Source organism: Aulonocara stuartgranti (genome assembly GCF_965226115.1).
Source record: "Aulonocara stuartgranti genome assembly, chromosome: 18".
NCBI classification, from domain to species: domain Eukaryota; kingdom Metazoa; phylum Chordata; class Actinopteri; order Cichliformes; family Cichlidae; genus Aulonocara; species Aulonocara stuartgranti.
Window position 1 is genome coordinate 1940001 of NC_138954.1, and position 14194 is coordinate 1954194.

At 41.1% G+C, this 14194-nt stretch overlaps 1 protein-coding gene across 1 annotated transcript; it reads right to left on the minus strand.

The window, feature by feature from the left end:
* Positions 1 to 6812: 6812 nt before the first annotated feature.
* LOC309693915 (uncharacterized protein) lies at positions 6813 to 11547 on the minus strand. Its single transcript, XM_082513559.1, has 2 exons — positions 11434 to 11547; positions 6813 to 10689 (listed from the first exon to the last, which is right to left on the minus strand). The coding sequence occupies exons 1-2, from the start codon at positions 11534 to 11536 to the stop codon at positions 7088 to 7090; spliced, it is 3705 nt and encodes a 1234-aa protein (XP_082369685.1). The 5' UTR covers positions 11537 to 11547; the 3' UTR covers positions 6813 to 7087.
* Positions 11548 to 14194: the final 2647 nt, after the last annotated feature.

Consider the following 14194-nt stretch of genomic DNA (forward strand, 5'->3'; position numbering starts at 1 on the left):
ATCCACCTCCTCCCTGTAGGCGGCCTCATCGTTGTCACTGATGAGGCCAATCACCGTGGTGTCATCTGCAAACTTAATGATGGTGTTGGAACCATCAGCAGGTCTGCAGTCGTGGGTGAAGAGGGAGTAGAGGAAAGGGCTCATCACACAGCCTTGTGGTACACCGGTGTTCATCGTGATGGTAGATGAGCAGTGGTTATCCAGCCGGACATGTTGGGGGCGGTTGGTCAGGAAGTCCAGTAACCATTTGCAGATGAGGGAACTGATACCCAGGTCTGTCAGTTTCCTGATGAGTTGTGAGGGGTGGATTGTATTGAATGCTGAACTGAAGTCTATATATATATCTATATATATATATCTATATATATCTATATATATATATCTATATATATCTATATATATATATATCTATATATATCTATATATATATATCTATATCTATATATATCTATATATATATATCTATATATATCTATATATTCTACAGTCGACTGGCTTTAAAAAATGAAAGTTTGTGATGCATCAAGAATCTTTACATGTGAATTCTTACCAGGGACGAGCGCGTCACTGCGACAGTCGTACAGCATCCCGACGCTGAAAGGCCGACCGAGCGCTGCCACCTCCATCACACCGCCCGATGTACCGTCCATCCTTCAGTCTAACCTGGAAAACATCGAAAAAGTTTGAGGATGTTTTTCTGGTTCTTCTGCTGTCCAGCTGTTTGTTTTTATACCCATTACTATAACTGACAACATCTGGAATAGTTCCACCTGGCACCTCCTGGGTGAGACAAAGACAGTGTAGTAGGTTGTAAAATGCTGCATGTTCAGTTTTACGGAAACAAACTCTTTTTGTTTATAACTGTCAATAACACCTCTTATACATTTACATACTAAGATAAAACCTTATTACATCAGTAGATGGTGATCCTGCACAGCTGTGGACACTGGAAAGCAAACAGCTGCAGTTTCAGGCATTAAAACTCTTTATTGATTAATTAAACTAAATTAATTGTATAATTAATTATAAATAAATTAATTCATATACAAAACCAAAAACAGTAGGACCTTCCACATGTTAGAGAACAACACTAACCACTATGGACACAAGAATCTGTAAGAAAAAACATCAAAGTTATTCATGTTGCTGTGTTTGTATTTAAGGACTGTTGATTAAACGTTATGTGTTATAAAATATTGTTGAATTAATTCTTAAACATATTTTAGTTCTTACTGCGTTTTAACTGCTTTAGAAAATTAATTCTTATAAGATTTTCACCTTTTAGCTTTCGGATTCTCTCAGCCTTTGACGTAATTCTTAAAAAATATTTCAAAGTAACACTGTCAGGTTACAGGTGGTGCCCATGTGTACTGTTGTTTGTAACCTAAGGAGCTTGGAAAGAAAAGCGTCTGGACTTCTTTAAGTTACTTGAAGACGTTTCACCTCTAACCTGAGAAGCTTCTTCAGTTCTAAGGTCAAATGGTGGAGAGTCCCAGATATAAACCTAGTGGGAGTGACCCCCCACAGAGGGACAAAAGGACCCCCTGATGATCCTCTAATCACATGAGCCAAGGTGTGAAACTGGGTGTGGGTCACAATCAGCCAGAGTTTCGGGTGTGTTCATTGTGAAACCTGGCCCCACCTAATCATGTGATTTCCTGAGGTCAGATGGCCCAGGATGTGAGTGGGCGTTAAGGCGTCTGGGGAGGGAACTCAAAACTGGATTATAGATGGCAGAGAGTTGGTGTCGAAAGCCCCGCCTCTGTTCAAAGATGGTCGCTCACAGTGGACATAGATGCTTCTTTCACTCCTCTTTCAAACCATCTGTCCTCTCTGTCCAAAATGTGAACATTGGCATCCTCGAAAGAGTGACCTTTGACCTTTAGATGCATATGGACAGCTGAGTCTTGTCCTGTGGAGGTGGCTCTTCTATGTTGTGCCATGCGCTTGTGAAGTGGCTGTTTGGTCTCTCCGATGTAGAGGTCTGAGCATTCCTCGCTGCACTGTACAGCAGCGGTCCCCAACCTTTTTTGCGTCACGGACCGGTTTAATGTCAGACAATATTTTCACGGACCGGCAGGTGTCACGGATAAATACAACAAAATAAAATGATACGACCAAGACAAAAACTGTGGTATTTTGTAAATATAATATTACACGCGAATTCACTGTGTAATTGTGTAACTTTATTAGCAGCATCCTCCTGATAAAGGCATCGCACATAAACAAGTAGTATTGCCTTATTGTCCACATCTGTAGACTCATCAACCTGCAAAGCGTACCATGGTGATGTATTAATTTTCTCCAACAACTGTGTCTCAGCGTCCTCTGCTATTTCATCAATGCGATGAGTAACAGTGCTAGCCGACAGAGGCACCTGTGCTATCCTTTCAGCCGCCACCTCCCCAAAAAGTTCACAGCAAATGTCTTTAGTGGCAGGAAGGATCAATTCTTCACCAATAGTGAATGACTTTTTAGCCTTAGCAATACGGTTAGCCACCAAGTATGATGCTCTCAGTGCACCTGTATTTGTTGTTGTGGAGGCCCTCAGTAATTGCTTCTGTCCCTGTTGTTCCCGCTTTTTTCTTTCAAAATACTCCAAAGGCTTGTTTTTTAATGTTGGGTGCTTGGTCTCCAAGTGACGAAGCAGTTTTGAAGGCTTCATTGCTTCATTGGAGAGCCGGTCGCTGCATATTATGCAGAGCGGGCTTGGTGCGTGGGAATCGCCTGTCGCGATAAATCCATATTTCAAGTAGGTATTTTGTTATTGTCTGTTAAATACAGCTTTCTTTTTCTTAGTGGTTGTCATACACTCTTCTTCTGCCTCCTCACTGGGCCTTTTTCCCTTTGCAAAGAAACCCTCCAAAGACATCTGTTTTTTACTCATTTTGCTAGCTTGGAGGTTTAATATTAGCTACTAATGTATCTTGACATGCGTCAAGAGTCAGTCATAGACGGAAGTAAATGAGAGAATTCAGTCTTTTTCAAAATAAAACACTGTTCAGAGTCAGATAATAAATAAAATGAAATTAATGTAAGTTATTTATTTTTTCTGTGCGGTATGAGCCTCAACTCTCGCGGCCCGGTACCGGTCCGGGGCCCGGGGGTTGGGGACCGCTGCTGTGTTTGTATGAACTAGACCATCTGCTTTGTCGATGTGCACATTTTGTAATCTTCCTGTGAGGAGCTCGGGACATTTCTGCTCCAAATCCACAGAGTAGCTGATCACTCTGTATTCCTTCACATCGAACTGTTATGATCCAGTCCCATTTGATGAGGTTGCACAATGTTCCAGATCATTTCCCAAGAACCTTATTTGAAGAACTTAATTTGACTGTCTCAGCAGCAGAGGATAACTGGAGATGTGTACATTAATATAAACAAAGCTAAAGAAAAATGAACAGGTAGCCTACAGAAAACATGTCCTCCACCAGTAATTATCACATTATTACCTTCTTGTTTCTGCCTTGCTGCCGAACTATTACCACCTTACTACCGGGCTGCATTTCCATATTATTACCTGCAGTTTTTGGGCCCTTATTATACAATTACATAAATCTCAGTGTTATATGACTCAACTATAACTTTGTTTGCTACCATGATTTTTTTTTAATATAGTTGTGAGTGGTAATAACATATAAATTGAAGAACACAGAGTGAGATGCACATTTTGTAGTCCATCTTCTGTCACTGTAGTTTCTTCTCGTTTTTAAGTCCTTAAAAATCCTCCTTAATACCTTTCCTTGACCTTGTAATGTTTCCCACTGTGATGAAGAAAAAATGTTAAGGAGAAGGAGGTACGAGGTAATTTTTGGACTGTTCAAAGCGTGCTCTGACCACTCAGCTATCGTCTTTCCTGAGGAAATCTGACTGCTGGACCACACCCTGTAACTTTCTCTCTCTCTCTCCTCCCCAGCAGTTTGTTTGTTTCGGTTTCTGTTTGCTTTTTGTTTTCCACAGACTATCATCCACACTCACACATTAGTGACACAGTCATCCCACATTTGGGATTAAATAAATAAACTCCATTACTGTGTGGTCGTCCTGTTTTATCTGAGCTGATTAATGGCAGCACTCGGTTTCAGTTTCACTCGCTGGTTATAAAACACTGACGGAATGAAAGCGTTTCACTCCCTGAATGACGACAGACAGCCTGTCTGACTGAAATGCCTCTTTAACTGATCAACCTGGATCATTTATCATTCATCATGATGACTCACAGTGTACTCACAGCAGAGCTCGTCGATCCTCTGAAGTTGTTCTGTCGTCTGCCTCTTGGTCTCTGAGAGGAAACAACTCCAACCGCAAACGGTCTGATATCTGCGGCTGTAAACTCTGCTGCCCCCTTGTGGCACCAACACACTGCAGCTGCTGCTACTGATCATGACAGACGAGACAACATTCAAGTAATATTAACAAGCACATTAATTAAACATTACTGAACAGATTGGAGCACAAAGAGAAAAAAAACATTGAAATTCAACTTTCATCTTCAGGAAATGTTTTTTAACACTCACAGTTTCACATCTATAAATCTGACCATAAATCTGTCAGAGGATGTCAGATAAGACCGTAGACCTGAAGAAGCCAGGAACGTTCTACTAGACATCAGCAGGAAGCTCGGTGAGAAGGTGACAACTGTTGGTGTGATTATTTAGTAATGGAAGAAATATCAAATGACCATCAGCCGCTCTCGGTCTGGAGCTCCATGCTTGCCTCATGGGATGATGGTGATCATCAGAAAGGTGGTTGTGATGGACAAACCCATGGCCACACTCTGAAGTCGCTGCCAGACAAAATGTGGTGGCCAGGGTTTGAAAGCATTAAATGCAACAGGGATTATTGGACTGCACCACCGCTTCCTGCTGAAGGGGGAGAATGTGTGTTTTCTTTAATGTAAAAACAAAGTTGTTGCCCTTAATTAAATATTTGAGTTTAGGGTTTAATGATTTTCTTTTTTGGTGTTTAGTTTATTATCAAACCAGACTGTACTGCATTGTTTCTTGTTTACAGTTGTGTTTTGTTTAGTTACCCCTCACGTGTCATAGTGGTCTGATCAGCCATTAGATATACCCTTGTGAGTCATTTCCTGTTTAGGTCAGTTATGTTTGTTTGGGCAGTCAGTTGGTTTGTTAAGTTGTGGTTTTACATGAGTTGAGTTTTGTTTCTTTTACCTCTTTTATGAGCTCAACATTTATTACTTTTGTAAATATAATTTTTGGTTTAAATGCCAACCCTATTTTTCAAATAATTCCTGTGACTCCTCCTGTTTTCAACTCGGTCCATCACACAGGTCCAAGCCAACTAAGATCAGCAAGAACCCTGTTATCATGGTTCCAAAAAGGTAGATACTCGTCCTGTCCTAGATCGACCGTCCCGCCAGGCACATGACCCTCCAGTTCCTCCACCTGTCCATCATGTATCTGGCAGGGAATGTCCCTCCAGGATAGTCGGGCTCCCCCAACCTCAGGCTTCTCGTTGAGAAGAGGGTGTCAATTGGATTCAGGACCAGTTGATCAAATCATAATTATCAAACTACTTGTTAGTCAGTTTAGAGTATCTGAAAATGAGGGACTGTGTATAAAAATGTCTGTAATTCCTAAACAGTTACTGGAAGTTTTTTGTAAAGATTACAGTTTCATCTGTCTTCAGACCACAGCTCTCTGTGCTTCTTCTACCTCTGATGTTGTTCAGTCACATTTAACTTCAAGTTGGTATTAAATGCAGTGAAATCTGTTTTCACACAGCAGCCAGTGTAGAAGCATGCAGGCATTATCTGATGAGCTGACATGTTTAAGATGAAGAATAAAATCTTCAGGTTCGGCTTTTTTCCAGCTCAGCAGTCAGACTGAAGCAGATCAGTGATGCTGACTGAGAGGCCTGTTCACCAAAATCATCCTGCAGGTCAGCTTTTTATGTTAATGAGAACATATCACTCACAAACTCATGATCATGTGACCATGATCTTAAAGCTAATCCAGCAGGTTCGAGTAATTATTAATGAATCAGAGCTCAAATTATATTACTTTAAAAACATCAGGACACCTGCTAACAAATGAGAGAATATGGACCAATCAGCTTGCTGAATTCTGATCTTAATAAAGTGACTTCCAGCTGCTTCCTGTTACAACAGGTCACCACAGCGTGCAGCTCCTGACACGACAACAAAGGGATTCATGTCTCTGTTTAATCAAACACGACTTAATGACAGGACTGGCTGAATAAATGTTTAACTGTGAACAAACGCTGTGTCAGAGTGAGATTTTAGAATTGACATTTGTACTTAGAAACATAATCATATATGCTTAGAGTCTATAACTGTTTGCATATTGACAGAAGGTCTCATCCTTAGTAAGACTCTGTGTGCTATGAGATGGGAGGACGTTCACTCCTTTTCCAGAGTGTTCTGACATACCTCACATACATCCGAGGGTCATGAGAGAGGTTGTATCTTCTCTTTCTGATATATGGTACGGCAGACACATCTGTATCTGTTTGAGTATAAGAGCCTTTTCTTTAGGTGGACCGCTGTTTTGCCCCTGCAGTGGATCGTCTCTTTGTTCCAGCAAAGGGTTTTACTTAGATAAAGCTAACACACCGGCAGCACGAGTGCTCAGGAAGCAAATGAAAATGAAGCTGTAAATGTGTAAATGACACGTCTGAGTTAGTAAAACTACGTCCCCTCACACAGAGGATAAAACAGCTGCTCTCATATGTGTGATAAACATTTGCTGTGTTTTATGAAGCAACAGAAAAATCCAGAAAAATTACAGGAAAGGAAACAAAAGTAAAATTACACTTTTTAAATAAAAGCATAAAAATCAACACAATAAAAAGTCCATTAACATCAACATCAGGAGTCACTGAGAAAATAAACTTAATATTAGATCAAACGTAAAGAATATAAAGAAGCTGAAAGGAAAAAGTCAGAAGTTGAACATTTTAATGTCCAATAAAATATAATCACACTTCTATGTTAAAGATAAATCAGTTTTAAAATGAGATTTTATCAGGCAGCAAACAGTAAATATGAGGGTTTTTTTTTTACGTGTGTCGTTTGTCGTCGTTGACTGAGTTCAGATCTTTATCATCTCTGTTCAAAGTGGTGAAGGAGTTTCTTGCCTTGCTCTATTTTAGCCGTGAGCTCTGCTTTTTCCTTCATGGACATCAGAGACTGAACTCGTTGCTTCCAGCCTTCTTTGCCCTCAGATTTCTCTCCTTCAATAAGCATGTCGATGTACTCTGGAGTGGACAGAGGGTTTGCCTTCAGTGCTATCTCTTTAAGTCTGTTCAGACACTTGGAAGATCTCTCCATCAGTTTCACCACCTCAGCCTGCAAACTTTTATACTCAGCATTCAGTTTATCAATCACTTTCTGAACAGTCATCTTCTCTCCTGTGGCTCTATCATAATCTTCTTTCATCTCTTTTTTTGTTACTTTTTCTTTAACATCTTCAAAGCGCCATCTGTACTTCTGACTAAAGTGTACATTCCAAATACATTTGCCTGGACACTGAGTACAGTATCCACCTGGTCCCATTGCTGGACAGTTTTTATATGCATCCTTTGGACAGGGACAGGGATAGTGACAGGTGACATGACACATCTGACAGTTGGTGATGTAGTTTCCAGTCCCAGAAAGGTCCACATAAACAGGCTTTTTGACAGTAACTTCAAATTCAAAGTTCTCATTTCTGCTGATCTCTGCTTCATGTTCTCTAAGTGTTTCCCTCGTCTCTTTTATCTCCTCAAGCTTGGCTAACCCAAGTTTCACCTGCTCCTGCAGATTCTCAACTGAAATCTCGAGCTGCTTTCTTTCTCTGAGGACCTCCTTTGTCAGTGTCAAGCTTTTAGTTTCTATTTTATTCAGAGTGGCAAAAAACCTTTTCATGCTTTTTGTCCCCATCTCCCAAAGCATCTGATCAAAGTCTCCTTCATCATCATCATCACTCATTCTGTCTCCTTCAGCTGGTTTGTTGTTTATAAACAGCGCTGAGTTATTGAATTTGAAGTGAGCCGGCAGCCCGTCTTTTGTTTTAGGACATGGGACTCCTGCAGCATTGATCACCTCGAGAACTGGAGGTCGCTGATCGTCTGCAAATGTCACCACAATGCTGATGTTTTCTGCCACATCTTTGCCAAAGATTGAGAGCACTGAATCAAACACATATTTCTGTGTTGCTGTGAGTCGTGCTAAAGCAGCCTGAGCTACAAAACACACAGCATCAATGTCACTGACACCATGTGAGGAAGTGAAGAGATTACGTAGCTGCTCTGTGATCTCTCTGTCTCTTTCTATGCCTCTTGTATCTCCAAAGCCTGGAGTGTCAATAATGGTCAGAGAGAACGGGATTTGAAATCCCTCCTGGTGGTTGATTTTGTAAACAGTGACTTCAGAGGTCTGACTGTGAGCTTGTGATGTTGACTGATCCTCATTAATGAATTTAAACCTGAAACTGTCCTCCCACTCTACACCAACAATGTAGTTGATCATCCCATCGATCAGAGTGGACTTTCCTGATCCAGTCGCTCCAAGAAGCATTATTGTACGATTCTGCCTCGTGCTTTCTTCTCCAAAGTTAAACTTCCTGCATCCATCTATGTTCATGTGTTCTTCTGTCAGAGGCAGTTTGTAAACTGAGGGGGAATCAGATTTGATCTTTTTACTTTTAATCCTGAGAAGTTCTGTGAGGCGGTTAAATGTTGTGTAGACTTTAACAGTGATGCTTTCTTTGCTTCTTCCAGCTGAACCACAATCACATCTGACCCTGACTGCATATTCTGTCTCTGACTGGAGACCTGAAAGGATCACCTTTTCACCTGCTGACTGTGTTTGGTTCCACTGCAGAGCTTCCTCATTTTCATCTGTTTTTGAATACTCCACCATGTAGCTCAATATCTGGACATCCTCTCCGAGCTTAGCAGGTTTCTCCCAGCTCACTGATATCTCACTTGAATATGGCTGAGCTTGAGGTTTTCCAGGAGGGCTGCAGGGTAAAGTTTTAATAGAAACTTTATTAGCCGGCCCGACACCTGCTGAGGTCACTGCTCTGCATCTGAACACATACTCTGTGTTTGGCTTCAGATCTCTCACTGTGACTTCTTCAGCCTTTGCTTCTGTCTTCTGCTGCCATCCATCCTCTCCACTGACACAGTACTCAACAGAGTAGGAGGTGATGTTCTCTGCTCCAAATCTGGGTGGAGAAATCTTCAGTGTCACACTGTTGTGGTTTATGTCAGCTGCTGTCACAGTTTCAGGCTTTGAAGGAGGCTCAAAGTTCTCACTGACAGCAAATCCACCTTCATAAAGGTGGATGCTGGAACCTTCCTGGGTCTCATTAGTTAACCCCACTGTCAGGAACTTCATGTTCTTGTTCTCCTTGTTGGCCTCTGCAAAATCACTGAAGAGTTTTGCTTTCTTCCTCATTTCAGCCGCTACTTCTTTTGAGGCGTACCATTGTTCCTTCTCTACATCATGAGTGTGAGGATCTTGAAGGTCTGGGTTGGTTTTTCCTTTTAAGTATCTTGATAAAGCTGAGAGGTACGGTTCATCCTTTCCCAGAGAGGTGAAAACAAAACACACAACGTGCTCTGCACTCAGACTTTCCTTGTACAGATCATTTTGCGATGAGATGATTTTGGTGTTTTTCATCATCCTGGTAAAAGACATTAAAGTGTAGATTTCTCTCTCTTTACAGTCCATCCACTCGTTCAGGTTTTTGCTGCTGAAAGGTGAAGAATGTCTCTTCTTCAGGATCTCTGCAAGCTCAGCTTCCTCTTCTCCTCCTCCTCGGATTGATGGAAGCTTCTTGGCCAAAGTTTGTTTTAATTCCAGCTTGAACTCAGAGCACATTTCTTTGAAAGTTTTCATTTTTTGTTCAATCTGTGGGAACTCCTTTGCAGTGCTGGTTCCCAGTACATCATTGTACCTCATTTCCAGCTCACTGAAGTCCTCCAGGACTGTCTGTGCTTCTTGAACTAATCCTGTACTGATCTGACGGACGAGTTTAGCAGCAGAAGAATCTAAAGCTGTCAGTGGCAGCAGCCAGACCTTCACTGGTACAGCTTTGTCTCCCAGTAATCCTGGCAGGCTCTGGTAGACTTCTACTGCACCTTGAAAGGTTGTTGGTGGTTTTGGAAGACAGAAGTCTCCATAAAACCTGCAGGAGAATTTATGAACACTTTCTTTGTCCTTGTCGTCCATCTTCAGGGAACCTTCACCCTCTACAGAAAGTAAGGGAATCTTCTTGATGGTCACCTTCAAGTTGCCCTGAACATCTTGATGATCTTCCTGTTCAGAAACTTCACGGTCAAACACAAAGAAAGCTTGTGCTCCATAAAGAATAGCTGTGACTACATGTGTTGCTAAGCCTTGATCAAAAACATATGGATGCTTCACGTTTCCTCTTCCAAGATGATTCATGGACAGCTCCTGGATCTTTGTGGTTGCCTTGTACTTCAGTGTTACTCTGGCCTGATTTCTGGAAGATTTACTATCATTCAGATATTTGGCAGATCCATCAACCTGAACCAGTCCACCCAGGAAACTTGCCTTCAGTGAAGCTTCAACATTTAGAGCTGAAGATTTGTCTGAGATTGATTCAGATGCAACAATTTCAAAATCATTAGAGGCCTGCGGTCTTTCTCCAACATCTTTCATCAGGTCATCACGATCCCACAGAGTCATTCCTGCAAAAGAAGAAGCAACAAAAGTACTACCAGGACTCCATCAATTAAATCACACTCTAAAATAAATGTTAAAAAATGATTTTAAAAAATGTGAATTTTAAAATAAATAAACAGAGCGGTGTCTTTCTATGAGCAAACTTGTCAAACTTTTGCTGTTGATTTTTTCACGACTTTCCTTGTTGTGTTTTTTCATCTCTTTTTGTGATATTCACCAAAATGAAATAAAAAAAGTAAATGAAGCACAAATCTTTTGTTTGTCTGGATGTACCAGATTAACTGAGTTCTTCCAGATGAAGAGTTCAGGCTCTGCATCTGAGTTTTCAGTATTTAAGATAATGACAGTAATAATGTCAAAAATGGCCGTTTGGACTTTCGTGAGGGAAACGTTCTAATAACTAATTTAGTGACGCCACTGTCAAAAGACTGCATGTCACTTTCATTTTTTAAAGCCAGTCGACTGTAGAACTCCCAAGCTAGGCGAGTGGCTCCAGCAGATCCCGGGAATAACATCGGAGATCTCTGTCCAGAAGAGTGCAGTCCTGGGAACAGCTAAGATACTGCGCAGGACCCTCAAGCTCCCAGGCCTCTGGTAGAGGACCCGAGCTTGAAGGATAAACCGCCCGCAGGGGCGTGCTGGGTGTTTTTATATATATATATATATATATATATATTATATTATATTATATTATATTTAAAAAATGAAAGTTTGTGATGCATCAAGAATCTTTACATGTGAATTCTTACCAGGGACGAGCGCGTCACTGCGACAGTCGTACAGCATCCCGACGCTGAAAGGCCGACCGAGCGCTGCCACCTCCATCGCACCGCCTGATGCACAGCTGTGCATCCACTGGAAAGCAAACAGCTGCAGGTTCAGGCATTAAAACTCTTTATTGATCCACAGCTACTGCAAAGCTTCATTTGAAATGCTTCTAAACATATTTTTATTAGTTTTTCTTCATAAGTATCGTATCGTTGGCAGTAGGTCATTTCCAGAAAACTGTTAATCTAAATATTTTTAATTAAACTGAGTTTATTTTATATAGCACCAAATCACAACAACAGTTACTTCAAAGTGCTTTACATTGTACAGTAAAGACCAGAATAATACAGAGAAAACCCAACAATCAGACCCTCTGGTGTATAAACTATTGCTGTCAGCGTTGATCTCGCCAAAATGATGTAAACGCCATAATCGCATTAACGCAGAAAATATCCGTAAGAAAGTTGACGTGGATCGCCCCATGCGTAGGGCTGCACGGCGTGCACGTGTTTACGAGCTTCCGGAGATTTGCCGCGTTAATGTGGTTATGGGGTTAACGTCATTTTGACGAGATCAACGCTGACAGCACTGGTCACTTCATTGTCATTAGTATTTAAACAAATAAAAACCTTACTCTGTGCAATACTGTACTAACTGCCACTCAAAATTTTGTACTGTTCAGTTTGTACTGCTGTTCACTCATGCCACTTTATCTCATGTGCAATATCCCATTTGCCCCCCCCCCCCCCCCCCCCCCCATAACATGTCAATGGTTACATTCCTCAAATTCAAATTCAAATTCAAATTTTATTTGTCACGTACACAGTCATACACAGTACGATATGTAGTGAAATGCTTGGACAACTGCTCGTGACCTAAAGAGAACAAAAAAGGAAAAGGCTATGAATAAGATAGGAAATAAATATGAAAAATTAAAAAGGGTAAATTTAACTAAGAAGGAATAAAATATAAATTAAGGTTAAAAATGAAATAACTGTACAACACAAATTAGAATGAAGGGTAAATTTAACTGGGAAGAATAAGATAAAGATAAATATATAAATTTAAGATTTCCTTTATCTATTCACAAGTGTGTGTGTGTATTTCCTGTTAACTTTTTTCTTTTTACTATATTTTATAAACATTTTGCTCTTACTGTTTTTTACATATTATACTGCTGAATTACTGTCTGCTGCTCGTCAAATAGATTTCATTGCAATGTTGACCCTGTGCTAACTTGCATATGACAAATAAAACTGAAACTGAAACTGATAAACACATAAAATGGTAACTGAAGAAAAAACACTCAACGCATCATGGGAATCCTCTTGCAGGTTAAGCCTATAGGAGTGTAACTAAGGGAGGATTCAGGGTCACCTGGTCCAGCCCTAACTATATGCTTTAGCAAAAAGGAAAGTTTGAAGCCTAATCTTAAAAGTAGAGATAGTGTCTGTCTCCTGAATCCAAACTGGGAAAAAATGATTGACAAAAATTCATTTTAACAATCAGATGAAACAAAACCTCTTTGTAGAACAAGCACAAATATATAATGTGCATTTCTTTTCAACACTGATGCGAACATATCATACACAATAATAGAAGAATAGAATAGAAGAATAGAATAGAATAGAATAGAATAGAATAGAATAGAATAGAATAGAATAGCCTTTATTGTCATTGTACAGAGTACAACGAAATTGGAGTGCCACTCCCTTGGTGCAAGATTCAATAATAAATATAAATGTAAAATATAAAAAGTACAATAAAACAATCACAAGTACTCAAACAATAGTAAGTACGATATATACAGGATAGCAGCATAATATAATGGCAGTGATGGTATGGAATAGCTAAGCAGGTTCAGTTGTTTTTGTGCTTATTTACTACGGTGATAGCTCTGGGAAAGAAGCTATCCCTGAATCTGTTTGTCCTGGTTTTATGTGACCTGTACCGTCGGCCTGACGGTAATAGTTCAAACAGTTGGTTGCTGGGGTGAGAGTGGTCCTTGATGATATTGCCAGCTCTGCTGAGGTACCGAGAGTTTGCAGTGACCTCCAGGCTGGGCAGAGAGCAGCCAGTGATCTTCTGGGCTGTGTTGATGACCCTCTGCAGTACTTTCCTGTCTGCAGCTGAGCACCCTGCATACCATGTTGTTATGCCGTACGTTAGGATGCTCTCTATGGTGGCTCTGTAAAATGTCACCAGCAGCCTCTCCTCCAGGTTGTTCCTCCTGAGCACTCTCAGAAAGTGGAGACGCTGCTGGGCCTTTTTAACCACCGCTGTAGTATTTGCAGTCCAGGAGAGGTCATCAGATATCTGCACGCCCAGAAACCTCATGGAGTGTACCCTCTCCACACAGCTCCCGTGAATGTAAAGTGGGGCCGGGTCTGCTCTGCCCTTCCTGAAGTCCAAGATAAGTTCTTTAGTTTTCGTGGTGTTCAGTTGGAGGTTGTTAACTGAACACCACTCAGTCAGTCTGTTGACCTCATCTCTGTAGTCCGACTCCTCCCCCCTTGAGATGAGTCCAACCACTGTGGTGTCATCCGCGAACTTTATGATGGTGTTTGAGAGATGGGTAGGGGAGCAGTCGGATGTGTAGAGCGTAAACAGGAGGGGACTCAAAACACATCCTTGTGGAGACCCGGTGCTGAGTGTGATGGTGCTGGACCGGTGGGGGCCGAGTCTGACAGACTGTGGTCTATTTGTCAGGAAGTCCTTGATCCAGAGGCAGATGGGGGTGGA